The sequence below is a fragment of the Balaenoptera physalus genome (genome assembly GCF_965194825.1).
Source record: "Balaenoptera physalus genome assembly, chromosome: 7".
In the NCBI taxonomy this organism is placed as follows: domain Eukaryota; kingdom Metazoa; phylum Chordata; class Mammalia; order Artiodactyla; family Balaenopteridae; genus Balaenoptera; species Balaenoptera physalus.
In genome coordinates this window covers 31,884,258-31,902,285 of record NC_138886.1, presented here as the reverse complement: position 1 = coordinate 31,902,285, position 18,028 = coordinate 31,884,258, and the positions used below count along the sequence as shown (strand labels likewise).

Here is an 18,028-nt window from a genome sequence, read left to right as displayed (position 1 = left end):
TTTTGTTGCAGTGGTAAATGGGAGTGTTTCCATAATTTCTCTTTCAGATTTTTCATCATTAGTGTATAGGAATGCAAGAGATTTCTGTGCATTCATTTTGTATCCTGCAACTTTACCATATTCATTAATTAGCTCTAGCAGTTTTCTGGTGGCAGTTTTAGGATACTCTATGTATAGTATCATGTCATCCGCAAACAGTGACAGTTTTACTTCTTCTTTTCCAATTTGTATTCCTTTTATTTCTTTTTCTTCTCTGATTGCCGTGGCTAGGACTTCCAGAACTATGTTGAATAATAGTGGTGAGGGTGGACATCCTTGTCTCGTTCCTGATCTTAGAGGAAATGCTTTCAGTTTTTCACCATTGAGAATGATGTTTGCTGTGGGTTTGTCATATATGGCCTTTATTATGTTGAGATAGGTTCCCTCTATGCCCACTTTCTGGAGAGTTTTTATCAGAAATGGGTGTTGAATTTTGTCAAAAGCTTTTTCTGCATCTATTGAGATGACCATATGGTTTTTATTCTTCATTTTGCTAATATGGTGTATCACATTGATTGATTTGCGTATATTGAAGAATCCTTGCATCCCTGGGATAAATCCCACTTGATCGTGGTGTATGATCCTTTTAATGTGTTGTTGGATTCTGTTTGCTAGTATTTTGTTGAGGATATTTGCATCTATATTCATCAGTGATATTGGTCTGTAATTTTCTTTTTTTGTAGTGTCTTTGTCTGGTTTTGGTATCAGGTTGATGGTGGCCTCATAGAACGAGTTTGGGAGTGTTCCTTCCTCTGCAATTTTTTGGAAGAGTTTGAGAAGGATAGGTGTTAGCTCTTCTCTAAATGTTTGATAGAATTCACCTGTGAAGCCATCTGGTCCTGGACTTTTGTTTGTTGGAAGATTTTTAATCACAGTTTCAATTTCATTACTTGTGATTGGTCTGTTCATATTTTCTGTTTCTTCCTGTTTCAGTCTTGGAAGGTTATACCTTTCTAAAAATTTGTCCATTTCTTCCAGGTTGTCCATTTTATTGGCATAAAGTTGCTTGTAGTAGTCTCTTAGGATGCTTTGTATTTCTGGGGTGTCTGTTGTAACTTCTCCTTTTTCATTTCTGATTTTATTGATTTGAGTCCTCTCCCTCTTTTTCTTGATGAGTCTGGCTAATGGCTTATCAATTTTGTTTATCTTCTCAAAGAACCAACTTTTAGTTTTATTGATCTTTGCTATTGTTTTCTTTGTTTCTATTTCATTTACTTCTGCTCTGAACTTTATGATTTCTTTCCTTCTGCTAACTTTGGGTTTTGTTTGTTCTTCTTTCTCTAGTTTCTTTAGGTGTAAGGTTAGATTGTTTACTTGAGATTTTTCTTGTTTCTTTAGGTAGGCTTGTATAGCTATAAACTTCCCTCTTAGAACTGCTTTCGCTGCATCCCATAGGCTTTGGGTCATCGTGTTTTCATTGTCACTTGTCTCTAGGTATTTTTTTATTTCCTCTTTGATTTCTTCAGTGATCTCTTGGTTATTTAGTAACGTATTGTTTAGCCTCCATGTGTTTGTCTTTTTTACGTTTTTTTCCCTGTAATTCATTTCTAATCTCATAGCATTGTGGTCAGAAAAGATGCTTGATATGATTTCAATTTTCTTAAATTTACTGAGGCTTGATTTGTGACCCAAGATGTGATCTATCCTGGAGAATGTTCCGTGCGCACTTGAGAAGAACATGTAATCTGCTGTTTTTGGATGGAATGTCCTATATATATCAATTAAATCTATCTGGTCTATTGTGTCATTTAAAGCTTCTGTTTCCTTATTTATTTTCATTTTGGATGATCTGTCCATTGGTGTAAGTGAGGTGTTAAAGTCCCCCACTATGATTGTGTTACTGTCAATTTCCTTTTTTATAGCTGTTAGCAGTTGCCTTATGTATTGAGGTGCTCCTATGTTGGGTGCATATATATTTATAATTGTTATATCTTCTTCTTGGATTGATCCCTTGATCATTATGTAGTGTCCTTCCTTGTCTCTTGTAACATTCTTTATTTTAAAGTCTATTTTATCTGATATGAGTATAGCTACTCCAGCTTTCTTTTGATTTCCATTTGCATGGAATACCTTTTTCCATCCCCTCACTTTCGGTCTGTATGTGTCCCTAGGTCTAAAGTGGGTCTCTTGTAGACAGCATATATATGGGTCTTGTTTTTGTATCCATTCAGCCAGTCTATGTCTTTTGGTTGGGGCATTTAATCCATTCATGTTTAAGGTAATTATCGATATGTATGTTCCTATGACCATTTTCTTAATTGTTTTGGGTTTGTTTTTGTAGGTCCTTTTCTTCTCTTGTGTTTCCCACTTAGAGAAGTTCCTTTAGCATTTGTTGTAGAGCTGGTTTGGTGGTGCTGAATTCTCTTAGCTTTTGCTTGTCTCTAAAGCTTTTGATTTCTCCATCAAATCTAAATGAGATCCTTGCCGGGTAGAGTAATCTTGGTTGTAGGTTCTTCCCTTTCATCACTTTAAGTATATCATGCCACTCCCTTCTGGCTTGCAGAGTTTCTGCTGAGAAATCAGCTGTTAACCTTGTGGGAGTTCCCTTGTATGTTATTTGTCATTTTTCCCTTGCTGCTTTCAATAATTTTTCTTTGTCTTTAATTTTTGCCACTTTGATTACTATGTGTCTCGGCGTGTTTCTCCTTGGGTTTATCCTGTATGGGACTCTCTGCGCTTCCTGGACTTGGGTGGCTATTTCCTTTCCCATGTTAGGGAAGTTTTCGACTATAATCTCTTCAAATATTTTCTCTGGTCCTTTCTCTCTCTCTTCTTCTTCTGGGACCCCTATAATGCGAATGTTGTTGCGTTTAATGTTGTCCCATAGGTCTCTTAGGCTGTCTTCATTTCTTTTCATTCTTTTTTCTTTAGTCTGTTCCGCAGCAGTGAATTCCACCATTCTGTCTTCCAGGTCACTTATCCGTTCTTCTGCCTCAGTTATTCTGCTATTGATTCCTTCTAGTGTAGTTTTCATTTCAGTTATTGTATTGGTCATCTCTGTTTGTTTGTTCTTTAATTCTTCTAGGTCTTTGTTAATCATTTCTTGCATCTTCTCAATCTTTGCCTCCATTCTTATTCCGAGGTCCTGGATCATCTTCACTATCATTATTCTGAATTCTTTCTCTGGAAGGTTACCTATCTCCACTTCATTTAGTTGTTTTTCTGGGGTTTTTTCTTGTTCCTTCATCTGGTACATAGCCCTCTGCCTTTTCATCTTGTCTATCTTTCTGTAACTGTGGTTTTTGGTCCACAGGCTGCAGGATTGTAGTTTTTCTTGCTTCTGCTGTCTGCCCTCTGGTGGTTGAGGCTATCTAAGAGGCTTGATGGGAGGCTCTGGTGGTGGGTAGAGCTGACTGTTGCTGTCGGTATTTTATTCTTTTTGTTGCAATGGTGAATGGGATTGTTTCCTTAATTTCTTTTTCTGATCTTTCATTGTTAGTGTATAGGAATACAAGAGATCTCTCGGCATTAATTTTGTATCCTGCAACTTTACCAAATTCATTTCTTAGCTCTAGTAGTTTTCTGGTGCCAAAGCCTCAGAAATTCTGACTTCATTGATCTAGGATGAAACAGGTATTCTTTTTTTGGTGGTTTTTGTTGTTTGTTTTTTTTAAGTTCTTCAGGGTTGAGAACTCTGTTATTAGAGTCTTTGTTTAAACAATGATTCTCAAAGTGTGAACTCCTGGACCTAGCAGCACCAGTGTCTCCCAGAAACTTGTTTGGAATGTAGATTCTGGGACCCCACACCAGAGTTAGTGAATGAAAAACTCTGAGGGAAGTCCTCAGCAGACTGTGTTTTCCAGCTCTCCAGAGATCGTGATGCATGCTAGAGTTTGAGAACTACTGATTTAAGATGAAATAAATGTTTTCCTATAAATAAAATGTCAAACTATGAGAAACAAAATACATTTTATAATCAGCCCAAAAGGTTTTGCCAACTCAAAGCACCACTCTGAATAAATGAGGGTAGCTCACAAGCACAAGAGAATTGTACTTGTGGAAATAAGCATCACAGCCTTTTATAACTTTTAAAATTTTTTGTATGAAATCCTCTCCACTGAAGGGACTAATTTTCATAATAATCTTTAAAAGAATAGTCTGTATCAGGCAGGAAAAGCACATGAAAAATCCAGCACTGGGTAAGGAAGCCTCAGAGTCAAGGATACATTTTCATAGTTTCTTTTCTTAGAGAAAAGTCTGTCTACTTTTTTTTGACAGTAACATTTTCTCTTTCTGTTGTGCTGTTTGACTATGTGCCACTTGATAGTTCTGTCTATTCCTATGGAAACCAAGTTAGTAGATGAAGCCAAGGCTTGGAGGAGGCATTGAGGAGAAATATTAGAAGAGTTCAGCCACAGAGCAAATAAAGATGTTGCCTTTCCTTCAGTCAAATCCTCTCTGAGAGCCAGAATCTGTTTCAAGCCAAAGAGATGTTCTTGGCTGATGTATTGTCTAGCTGCTCTGCCAGATGGATGAACATCTTAAACTTGAAAAGCAACAAATAGAGCTCCATTCTGCCTTTGAAGTGCCATTCTTAACCTTTGCTTAGAGAATTGTCAAATAGCTTTTTAAAAACATTTTTTTAAGATTTGCATAAGATGGCAGGTTAGTGATGTGGTTACCATCATAGTTGTTGAGTAATTAGAAATTTTAGCTGTAAAACACAGTATTTAGGCTTGAAATCAGAAATTTAAGGAAAGAAAGAGAACGTCTGTGATTGGGAAAAGCAATGCAGATTTGATTTCATTTCTATAGCTCAGTAATTCATGTCATTCAAAAACCTGGTTTTTGTAACTGTTTCCTGTAAAGATTCACATTAAATTTAAAAAAAGAAGAAGAAGAAGAAGAAGGAAAGCAGGCAACCAGAGTACAATGAGACACCTAAATCAACCAGGATCAAAGAATGATCCAAGCAGACAAGAATAATGAGGAAAGGCCCATCCTTTTTCCAATCCACTTATACTCTATATTTGATATGGTAGTAGTATCTCATGGTCTAGGTAAAAGAACAGTATGGATTGCATTGTACTGAGCTATTTATGTGGATATTTAAATCATGTTTATATTTCAGCTAAGATGTATAGATTCATTTTTCCAGTTTCATGTACTTTAATTTATGCCAGAAATTATGTCTTTAGATAAAACAGTTGAAACAGCTATTAATATAGATGATTCATAACCCTATATCTTGAATCTAGCTGTCTCTTCCAATCTTCAGATCCATATAGATTCTTTTCTTTTCTTTTTTTTTTTTTTGCTAGATATCTCTATATAGATTTCCCTCAGACACCCCAAACTCCACATGTTAGAAAAACAGAACTCAAAATCTTTATCTTTAATCCTATTTCTCCTTCTGTCTTTTCAGTTGTTGACACCACTCTCCATTTTGTACCCATTCAGGAGGCCTCTTACATATTTCACAGTCTGTCCTCTTATTTCCACTTAGCTCCCAACATTTCTATTCTGGATTGCTGTAGTAACCCCCTAACCAGTCTCACTACCAAAGATTTATTTCCCTCAAATCAGTACTTCACACAGCCTCCAGGATATTTCTTCAAAACATAAATCCACTCATGTCATTTCCTTCTTCAACTCTTCACTGGCGCCCCATTACCTATATGATAAATTTTAGACTCTTCGTCATACTGTATTAGACTCTCCATTTTCTAGCACCTACTCACCTCTCTAATCAATTTTTACTTCTTATGTTCAATACTTCATTTCATATTACAATAATATAGAACTATCTTCAAGGCTTGAGATTTTGTCTCACCGTATATACAAGATAAGAAGTTAGTCTGTTACTGCTTCATGGATGTTGACAATAGACACAAGCCTCCAGGGTCAGGGACAAAGAAGTTTATTATTCACAGCATAGCAAAAAGCATCAGCACCTATATGTTTGTATTGATTTCCCTTTCCCCCAAGAACCATGGGGGAGTCACAGAAGGCCCAGATGGATGCTGTACACACAGCAGGTTTCCATCATAGCACAGAGGCACACTGAACTTCAGGAATCTACGCTTTTGTAGTGAGCAGTTAATAAACCCAGAGGAAGAGATGACCTCATCCCTCAAATTGATTGCAGCAAGCACAACCCAGAGAAGTTGCCTAGGCCAAGAGTGGTCAAGTCTCTGCATTTTTGGCATAAGAACATGCAGTGATGATTAGGGCCCATGGTAAATTGCTTCTCCCAGCAACCCATCACTTAGCCCTACATGTCCTTGACATGAGCATGCCATTCCGTCAGCTACTCTGATTAATCTGACCAACAGAGGCTGGGAACAAATCTCTTTAATCTGTCTCATACAGCATTTAAATAATAGAACTCCAAGCCGCAGGATGAGAACAACCTGCAGTATTGACTTCAGTGTCCTGGATTAAGTCCACTGTGAATGAGTACCAGGGGAGACAGTAGGTCTTACTTTATACAGCGAAGATATACTCTATGGCTATTCTGTTATCTATTATGACCCATGCAAGGGAGTTTGACTGACCTGCTGATCTTTGGTGTTATTGCCAATAATTACATGAGGAACTAGGGGCTGAAAAGCAACCCCTAAGCCCAATGGAGAACTATTTCATGGCCCTCTCTCCCCCAGATACAAACATATAACCTGAAGAGGCACAAGTCACTTTAGTTCAGGATTTGTTGTTAAACGTGGATCACCATTTCATTGTTTGGCTAAGCCACATGGGCAGTATCACCAAGTAGTTACAGCTTTGATTGTCATACATGGCATAACCCAAGGCTTCTCATGCTGCCATTGATGGCATCAAGCATGGCAGAAGAGTTCAGGTCCATCCATGTCCACATGAATTTTTCTGTTTCATAGCACATGGATGGGGATGACAAACACAAAAGCAGACAACTGCTTTTGTTGCAATCTAGCTGAGGCTAGATTGCTAGCCTCAACTGCTATTTGATTCAGGTAGTGAAAAGTAATTTTGTTTTTTTCTGGGATACAGTACTGGATCCAGAGGACAAAGAGAGCATCAGTTGTCCTCTCCCTCCCTGTACCTCCCAAGGTGTCCCCTTCCCAGGTGCTGAAGTTGTTGCATTCCCTCCTCAACCACAAAATCAGTGTGTCCCACCCTAATAGCTAGAACTCCTCACCTTTTCTCTCATCATCTCCTACTTGCACCCATACCTTTCATCTAGAAGGGTAGATGCATATAGGACAAATTTACAGAGACCCATTATGTCCCCCACTTTGGTCCACGTGGGCATTTAGGAGGACTTTGTGAGTAGTGTACTCAAGCAAGTGGTCATTATGGATGTGTATGATGTAGGACCATGTCAATCAACAAACAAATTCAGGTGGCTGAACCAGAGTTAAGTTTGAATCTCTAAGCTCCCTTTTGGTTGGGCTGCCACCCAGAGGGTGTACCAATGAGGCCAGCCTGGGATTACTCTTAGGGGAAAGAAAGAAGCATCATAACCAGGGATGATGGGCAGAATCCCAAATTTTGGGCAGAATCCCAAATTTTCAAAATAGGTATATATGATCCCCCATTCCTTTTGTCCTGATTATTTCCCAGGAGGCTGCCATGAGGAGATGAACTCTTTCTGTGAGTGGCCACATACAGTAACCAAACTACCTCTCTCAGGTGTGTGGATCCGGAAGAGGTAACTGAGGTAGAATCAGAAATCTTTCTGAGTTTATTTTCAAGAAGGCCATGCCTGCTCTTGATAATTTCAGATTCCTGAGGACAGTATGGGGCATAGAATGCCCATAGAATGTAAAGGGCTGACCTGCCCTGTACACAGTCGGTCTTCCAGAGTTGTCATGGAGGTTGGACTGCCTCCCAGTGGATGCCATTAGGTTTTAACTTAGCCAAATCATCAGTAAACCAGGCCAAGGCATTCAAGGGAACCTCTGAGCATCAAGGGCACCATTAAACCAGCAGTTTGCTTCAGACAGTGGCCATCTCTACGCCCAGTTCTCTGTCCTCATTGCCAGACAAAGCAGACTATAGCAGGGATCAGGCATGTGGCGCAGTTGGCTCTGTGTTATCAGGCAAGGCTTTGCATTCACTTTCACTTTTGAGCAGCTGCCCACTCATGTCTCAACCAAGGGAACCTCTACTGTTTTCAGTCCGCCCACAATTCTGTCTCAAGAAGCAGGGTCTCATTGCTTTCTCCATTGATCTCCACTTTGGAGATTCCTTGACTCAGCAGCCACAGCTACATTGCCTTTCAGCTTGCTGCCCCCTTGTCATGCCTTCATCCCTTCCTCTGCTTGCCCAGGGGAAGGTGAGCCAAGACCAAGGCATCATTTGGGTGGCTTGTTTTAATCCTGCTCCTCATCATTGAGTCATTAACAGGACAGTGGGTTCCCTTATCTCCCCAACCTTGCCCACCGCTTGGGTGTGATCACATGGAATCTTCTCATCCCTGAAACTGACCTGCAGGGCCCTGGTCCTTACTCTTCAAGAAAACTATGTCTCTGTCAGTAGCCCCTCCTCGTTTCCTGTACTGTCAAGTCTTGGATTTAATTTACCCTATTTTTTTCTTTGTTTGTGCCAACTTATTACAAGGTAATAAATTGGTTCTGAGTACTGGCAGAAGACATAAGACTACCATCAGAGACAAAAAAAGCTTTATTACTGATGACAAAAGCATGAGCACTTGCATTCTTGCATCCCTTACCCCTGAGAGCCAGGAGGCAATGCAGAGGCCCCAGATGGACACGGAGCACACAGTGGGTTCACATGGCATCTGAGGAATGCTGAATTTGGGGTAGCTCCAGACTTTACTACTTACTTTAGTAAGTAGTAAGCAAGACTCTTTATCTCATGTCCTGGGAGACATTAATGTCCCTTAAGACTGCTTGATACAAACCCAACTCTGAGAAATGGCCCAGGTAGAGGAGTCAAGGCTTTGCATTCTTGGCATACTTAGTAAGAACATGCAGGGACCCTCAGGGTCCACGGCAGATTGCCTCTCCCAACACTATTGTGATATTTCTGAGACTCATTTGTGTCTGCAACCATTACAGGAAAGATTGAGATAAAGAGGTTATTGATATTTGTGACCTATATACTTCCTAGGGATAGTGATTCTTTTTAAAAATTAACATGGTAAATTCCTTGAGAGTTTATAAATATATAATTATATAGATATCATTATCTATGATAATGAGAACAAGAATGCAAAGAGATTCATCAGGAAACATGTAGGTTTTGAGAAAATATCTAGTCTCTTCAGTGTCCCAGTGGGGAAAAGGACTGCTACAGGCAGTCCTATATTCACACTAAAGCCAAGAAAATACTTTATAGTAACAAATCATGTTTCTATTATTTCCATTTCAGTTTTAAATAATGTATCTTTTGTTATATAGTATGATTAGGATTTAGAATAAAATATGGCAGAATGCCCACCTTACATTTATTTGTGCTATTATATATATAATTATAATATTTCCAGGACAAAATTATACACAAACCTATAAATGAACAAAAAAATAAATGAACATTTGGTGAACAATTGTTTTCTCCCCAGCTACCGTGAAAGTAAATTAAGTGCTGAAGACACAGAGAGAACAAGAATGCAAAGAGATTCATCAGGAAACATGTAGGTTTTGAGAAAATATCTAGTCTCTTCAGTGTCCCAGTGGGGAAAAGTACTGCTACAGGCAGTCCTATATTCACAGTAAAGCCAAGAAAATACTTAGAATTTGGGAGTATTCTTTGCCTTGATATGAGGCTATAGCTTTAGAGGAAGCTGTTTTAGAGAAGTGGCAGGAGCAGGACAAAGATCAAGCCTCAGGACCAGGAAGCTACCCACTAGCTCAGTGACAGTAACTGTGATACCCCTAGTATCACTAGACATGGGGCTGCAAAACATCATTATAACTACAGATTCTTATAATCGACCAGGAGCTGGATGTTAGCAGCTATAAGGGTGAGCAAAGAGAAAAAAAGAAGAAAACAAAAAATAACAGCAAACAATCTTCTCTTTAAAATGAGCCCGCAAACAAAATATATGAAGAAATCTAATGCTAAGAAAGCTACCAGTATCATCATTCAGATCATGAATTCATTCCTAGCAGAAGAACATAAACAAAGCAAAGAGAAAACCCACCCAAAGAGAGAAGATATTTGCAAAACAAGCCAAGAATTAGTATCCAGAATATGTAAATAACTTCTACAGATCAGTAAGAAAAAGACAAATAGCTCAGTTGCAAAATGAGTAAACAACACAAAAAAGCTCTTCACAGAAGAAGAAACAAATAGCCAACAAAGACGTTCCACTTCAAGAAGGGAAATGAAAATTAAATCCATGGTAAAATACAATTGTATACCCATCATATTGGCAGAAGTTAGCAAGTCTGACAAAACTAAGTGTGGAGAGGATGTGGCGACACAAGCATTCTCAAACATTACTGGTGGGAGTGTAAATTGGAGTAACTACTTGAGAGAACAATTTCAGCCCAGCAGCTTCAGAAATTCTGGCACATGTACCAGGAGCTATGTACGAGAAAATTCATTACAGTATTGTTTGTAATAGTGAAAAATGAGAAACATGCTAAATATTCCCTTAGAGAATAAATAAATATAACATTATTTTCATATGACAGAAAGCTTTCTTCAGTGAAAATGTATGAACCAAAGCAATTTGGATACATCTCAAAAATACTGCTTTGAGTTAAAGGTGGCAAGTGATTCATGTAGGGCTACTTATATAAAGATTGAAAACATGTAAAATAATGCTATGTAGTTTATGAATACATGTATTTGTAAGAAACAAAATGTATCAAAACATTCATTGGAATGATAACCACCAAGTTCTCCAAGGAGAGGAAAGGTAATAGAATTGGGGAAGGACACAAAGGGAGCATTAACCATATATGTTATGTTTTATTTCTTAAAAATGAAAAATCTAAAGCAAAATATCAAAGTATTTCACTCAAAACTTCCATATCTTTGTTATTAAGATTAAATGACTTTTCCTAAAAAAAAGGAGTTCATCTTAGCAAATTGGACAGACAAAAATATGAGCTTAAGTGGCATTTTGAGTTGATTTGTTCCCAGATTCATTTCAAGAGCTGTTCTCCAGGTCAGAGAGCTTTTTCATTCTCTTTTACCCTTTCGGATATTATACTCCTTTTCACGTATTTGGGGAAAATCCAAATGTCATAATCACTTACATTACAGACAAAAGAAGCTCATGGTGTTAATAATTACAGGAAGATTAAGATGAGGATTATTAGTACCTAACAACAACGGCAACAACAAAAAACCAAAAACTGAGAAACAACATCTTATTCAATGTTTCAGAGACATTAGGAAATATTTTCACATTTCAGGGGCATAACAGACCTCATCATATCAGAGTTAATGTCCTTTTAGTGATGAAATCAGGACTTTTTTGTAAATTTAGCTCTCATTTCTGCTCACTTACCACCGGAATTTTCTTAAGAATATACACTCTTTTGATCTATTATCTCTTTTGCTCTTATGCTATTTCCTACCCAGTCAGAAATTATAAAAGCAAATTCCAAAACAGTCTTCACCTCAGGATCATGTTCTGTGTGGCCCTAAGATATGATACTAAATTGTTAACTTTCAAATCATCCCCAAAGTATTTGTGTTATAATAAACCTGAAAACTTAAGAAGTCCTAATTTCAAGCAATAGTGAGGAAATGTGTAGATATTTTGTTTGTTTGCTTTTGTATTGAGGAGGCTTTACGGGAAACAAAGTAGCCTATAACATGTGTCCCCAGGGTCATACAGTCTTCAGGGGGTTATCAAAACAGCTTGCTGCCTCAAACTAGTGTCTTCCTCTTTTCCACTGATATTACAAATACTCTCCTGATTTTAGCTCAAAGGTTGTCTGTCCCCTCTGTTCAGTCTCAGAATTGAGTTTGCATACACTGGGCATTTAATAAATGCTTGTTCATGAGACCAAGGAGGTTGACCTTGGTCCAAAGGGATTATATTGTTTCTAGTCCCAGCATTCGTCGGTAATATCTGATGTGTCTCTGTCCTTTGGAATAGGAGAAGCTGGCCTGATCATATAGCTGACCCCTCCCCAGGGTACCAGCTAAATTCCTATTAGGTATGTTCTTGTTGGTACTATATCACCTTTATCTGTAGGTAGAGTATAGACATCTTTCTCAATGTAAAAAAAAAAAATCAGAAAAGCCATTATTTATAACATTCCAACTATTTGTACTTTTACCTGTTCCTAACCTTGGTTCTCTCCTTAATCAGTAGCTGAACTATGTATACTATGTTCAGTCAGATCTTTCTATCTACATGCCCTCTGTCATGGGCCATTCTTGGTTCCACTTGACCATTTATGTTTTATTGCCTCCTCCACATTGGAAAACTGTCCATAATAAAGTTAGCAAACATTACTGAGCATTTGCTTTGTGTACTGTTCTAAGTACAGATATTACCTTTATCATTTCATATGCATGATAATCTCAGGTACTATTATTATTCCTGTTTTACAGATGAGGAAATTAGAGTCACAGGAAGATACTTTAATTGATATGTAAAAATTTTCCATGATACTTCTGTGAGGAGCAAAGATGAAATCTATGTCAAAGAGCTTTGTAATAAGTAAAGTACAAACATTTTACTCCTGCCTGCTTTGTAACAAGGTTCAATGGATGTTTGTTGAATGAATGAGTGATTATTACTGAGGTGTACGATGTTTTGTGTAGGTAGAATCCCCAGAATAATGTGAAATGGAAATATACCAAGCACTATGTCTATAACTCAGTAGCCACCCCCTAACATATTCTAGTTTCCTCCTTCTCCTTCCCATTTCCTCTAAATTTCAAAATCACAATGATTGTCTGATTGAATATCTTTAAAAGGTCATGATGAATTATTCTGTAATATTTGAAATGTTATGCTCAGAAAGGTCAAACCTTATTTTTTTGGTATGAAGTACCACATATGTTTGTTTTTCCTGGGCATTTTTCTCTTTTTTTTTGAAAGAAAAGATGGCAAGAGATTTAGAGCAGGGTGCCCTCTTGAGGAAATTTTAGCACCTTCTCAAAAACTGGCATTGGGTGAAATCAGAATTTCCAGATAAATGATGTCCACTATGAATGAAGCTCAGATAAATGAAACATTAAAAAGTAATAGTAACCAAATTCCAGATATTTGAGAGTTAATATTCTTAACTGTTATGATCTAATTTAGCAACTGTAAATAAGAATTTTTAAATAAAAACAAAAACCTCTAGAAGATATTTCGTTTCCTCTTATTCACTCAGTCCTTCAAGTAATATTTATTTATTTGTTTGTTTGTTTGTTTGTTTGTTTATTTTTGGCTGTGTTGTCTTCGTTGCTGTGCGCGGGCTTTCTCTGGTTGCGGCGAGGGGGGGCTACTTTTTTTCCTTACGGTGCGTGGGCTTCTCATTGCAGTGGCTTCTCTTGTTGCACAGCACGGCCTCTAGGTGCGTGGGCTTCAGTAGTTGTGGCACGCGGGCTCAGTAGTTGTGGTGCACAGGCTTAGTTGCTCCGCAGCATTTGGGATCTTCCCGGACCAGGGCTTGAACCCATGTCCCCTGCAGGCTCGAACCCGTGTCCCCTGTGGGCTCGAACCCGTGTCCCCTGCGGGCTCGAACCCGTGTTCCCTGCATTGGCAGGCGGATTCTTAACCACTGCGCCACCAGGGAAGTCCCTCAAGTAATATTTATTAAGCACCTATTATGTGCCAGGAACCATGCCAAGCACAGTGGTCAACAAAACATAGTCTCTGCCTTCATGATGCTTACTGCTTATGAGGGAAATCTCAGTGAAGGGAAATAAAAACATATGTAACTACAAACTGGGGAAAGTACTATGAAGGAAATGAAAGGGTACTGCAATAAAGAAGAACAAAATAAGTTCTACTTAGGGTGGTCAAGGAAAGCCTCTCTGAAAGAAAATAAATGAGCTGCATTCATTTGTTTTTCAGTCCATTCCAAGTTTGCCTATCTAGTGTAGACAGCCTTATGACCCTTTTCCTAGCCTTGTTCTTCCTTATCTCTGCCCCAGCCCTGGAGCTGAGTTGAATCCTGTCTTTGCCCCTGTAGGCAAGCAGGCAAGTCTCATTCTTCCTTCTGCACCTCACTGTTGCTCTAGCTAGTTCCCTTTGCCTTACTTAGAGCCTCACATTCATCACAGTGGGGAGCCTGCTCAATCAATAAATGTCTTCCTTACTAATACCGATAGCCCCTATAGTAGAACATTAATGCATTGTAATTATAATACTTAAAGGTCACATTTCCAACAATGTTAAGGATTTAGAGGGTCTCAGAAGATGAAAAAGACAGGTAGCCCTGCCTGCCACTCTGCTTTGAATAGGGAAAGAGAAAATACACATGAAGTAGGCAGAGAACTTGATCATGCAATGAAGTTTGTTCATGTTGACTTTGAAATATCTGTGATACCAAGCATATTGAAGGCTCCAATCAGAATTGGAAATATGGAACTAGATCTCAGGAAAGAGCTTAAAAGAACTATTGAATATTTTTCAAGGGTTTCAAAGCTCACACAGACATACCATAAAATGGTCAACCTGAGTCCCCACCAGTGTATTACTCTAGCCCTTATAGCTAAACTTCTTTCTCCAGATGGGTTGGTTCTGCCAGATTGGAGGGTTTAACTGGTGTGGAGAGCACTGCCTGCAAGTGGGTGGCCTACAGTGATTTCTGGGTTGGTGTTTGTGTGACCAGATGAGTCTGGGACCTGAACTTTGAGGAAGCTGCTTCTACCTTAGTTGTACCTGTAAATAGTTCTCATCAAGAAAGCTAACCACCTTTTCCTTGTTAACCAAATGACTGTGAACAAAATATTTAACCTCTTTGAGTCTCAATTCCCTCACCTGTAAATTGGGGTTTAAAATCTCTACTTGTTTCACAAAGTTATTATACTTGGAATATAAATAATATGTGCTGTGCTGGTCAGATTGTGCTGAAACTAATACATTCACACATTGTTGCTACTAGATAGCAATTTGGAAAATACACCAAAAACCATAAAATGCACAAACTCCTTTGACCCAGTTATTTGGTTCCTGATAATTTATTCTATGGAAAAAAAAAATGTGAAAAATCAAGTACATTGTAGCATTTTCTATTGAAAAAATATTATAAACAATCATAGAATGATTAAATAAAATGTTTTGCCTTAACACAATGAAATATTGACCAGCCACTGAGTAAACTAAATACATATAGAAAGCGGTTGGAAAGAAACATGAAAAAATAAAACAATTGCTAGAGTAGTAGAATTATAAGTATTTTCCTTTTATTAATTTATCTGAATGTTATTATCCTAGCAGAATAATTAAAATGCTTAAAACATTTTAAAATTTTAAAAAATGTTTGGCTCCAAACTAAATTTCTTCTTACTGTCTCTTATTTTTTATTTAGGGAAATTATCGTTTCATGAAACTCTTACTTACACGCAGAGCAAACTGGATGCAGAAGGATCTAGAAGAAATGACTCCTTTACACTTGACTACCCGGCACAAGAGCCCTAAGTGTTTGGCGCTTCTGCTGAAGTTTATGGCACCAGGAGAAGTGGATACACAGGATAAAAACAAGGTAACGGACTGTCAAAATCCAAGACAAATAGAGCAGAAAGCAAATGCTTTATTTTATGATGTGAAATCTCAAGGAAGAAGGCCTAAATTACCACTCATGCATGGTAAAACAATTCCAAGTCTCCACGCACCCCAGTAAAGTATTTCACTTAAATTCTGTCATTTTATCCTCCCAGCAACTAGGTGTGGTGGGTAGTATCATCTTTTTACATATGGGAAAACTGAAGCTCAAGAAGATTAAAATTCTGCCCAAGATCCAATTGGCAGGACTAGAATTCAAACCAGGCCTGTCTAACTCCAACTCAGTATTTGACTGCTAGTCAAGATAGTTGCTAAAGGTAGTTAGATTTGTGGTGGCCAAATGCCCTGGGTAATGTACTAAGTGCATAGTGCTTTAATGGCCTGGGCTTTGGCATCATTCTTCTTGAGTTTCAGTGTAGAAGCCACCACTTGTTCTATGTCCATCGAATTACTTAACTCCTCTATTCCTCAGTTTTCTCATATGCAAAAAGGGGATAAAGGGTTGTTGAAGATAAAATGAGATGATATATATGAAGTGTTTAGCACAATGCCTGGTGCATAGTATTATCTCAATAAATATTAGCTTAAAATTATTATTATTAGTTCATTTTGATTTTAGCATCTGCTCTGGCATTGTTACTAGGATCCATTATCTTCCCTGCTCTTGAGTTTTAACATAGTGTACACATTGGTCATTGTTTTGATCAACACTCTGATCATTCCTTACAGGAAAAAAATGTGGTCTTTAGTTAGACAAATGCAATCATCCTCTTCCTTTTCATCAGGCACTTAATCACAGAGTCTTGCTAACTCCAGCACTCTCATGTAATTAAAACTCTTATAAGTCATTCACTGGGTTTATATTCAGTAATCTTTTCACTCCCATAGTGTTCTTTATGTGATTTTTAGATTTTGTTTAGTAGTCACTCACATAACGCAGAGCTCTGAAATCAACTTTAACTTTATTTTACAACTTGTAAATTAATATTATTCCTAACTCACAGCATTTATAGTGCTAATATTGCACTGAGAATTCCCTGGTGGTCCAGTGGTTGGGACTCTGTTCTCACTGCTGAGGGCCTGGGTTCAATCCCTGGTCAGGGAACTAGGATTCCGCAAGCCACATGGTGTGGCTAAATAAATAAATAAATAAATAAATATTTCACTGAAAAAAGCACAAGACCCATTAATCACTTGAGAAGCTACAACTGTCTTTGGGCTTCATGTCTTCCCCAATATGTTCTATGAACTTCCTGCTGTCTTCCAGTCCCTGTATGTTCTTCTGTTATTGAACAGGGACGGGAGGTTATTCAGTCAGACAGATGGAAAATGGATCTGCGTAGTCCAGGCAGCCACAGAGAAGAAAGAAGGACAAAAGCATAGAGCAATGAGTCTCAAACCATCTGAGGTGAAGGATCGGTTTTTTTTTTAATTTCTAATCTGTCACAGACCAATCGTATTATAAAATACATTAAAAATGAGCAACAAAAAACCAAACAACTCAATTAAAAAACTGGCAAAGGACTTGAATAGACATTTCTCCAAAGAAGATATACAAATGGCCAATAAGCACATGAAAAGATGCTTAATATAACTAATCACAAAAGAAACACAAATCAAAAACCACGGTGAGATAGCACTTCACACCCTTTAGGATAGCTATTATCACAAAAAACAAAAATAACAAGTGTTGGTGAGGATGTGGAGAGATTTGAACCCTTGTGCACTGTTGGTGGGAATGTAAAATGGTACAGCCACTGTGGAAAACTCCTCAAAAAATTAAACATAGAACTACTATACGATCCAGTAAATCTACCTCTGGTTATATACCCAAAAGAATTGAAATCAGGAATGCGAACAGATATTTGTACATCCATGTTCATAGCAGCATTACTCAAAATAGCCCAAAGATGTTACTCACAAACCTCCCAAATGTCTTTTGATGGACAGCTGGATAAAAAAAATGCAGTATATACATACAGTGGAATATTATTCAGCCTTAAAAAGGAATGGAATTCTGACACATGCTACAATGTGGATGAACTTTGAGGACATTATGCCAAGTGACAAGTCAGACACAAAAAGACAAGTATTGTAAGATTCCGCTTACAAGGTACCTAGAGGAGTCAAATTCATAGAGACAGAAAGTAGAATGGTGGTTGCCAGGTGACGGGGAGAAGGTGGGTATTGGGAGTTATTGTTAAATGGGTATGGAGTTTCAGTTTGGGAAGATGAAAAAATTCTGGAGATAAATAGTACTGATGGTTACACAACAATGTGAACGTACTTAATGCCACTGAACATGGCATTAGAAACAGTTAAAATGGTAAATTTTATGTTATGTACATTTTACCACAGTCAAAAAAAAAAAGAATTACTAGAAAAATAAAAAACAAAGATGTAAAAAAATGC

General features: G+C 37.9%; 1 protein-coding gene across 7 annotated transcripts in view; it reads left to right on the top strand.

Moving 5' to 3' along the window:
• Window positions 1–18,028, top strand: part of INVS (inversin) — a 156,367-nt gene that overhangs the window by 58,714 nt on the left and 79,625 nt on the right. For all 7 annotated transcript variants that reach the window (XM_082468568.1, XM_082468569.1, XM_082468566.1 and 4 more), the window contains exon 4: window positions 15,423–15,596. In XM_082468568.1, coding sequence (XP_082324694.1) covers window positions 15,423–15,596 — 174 coding nt within the window. The remainder of the gene's footprint in view (window positions 1–15,422; window positions 15,597–18,028) is intronic.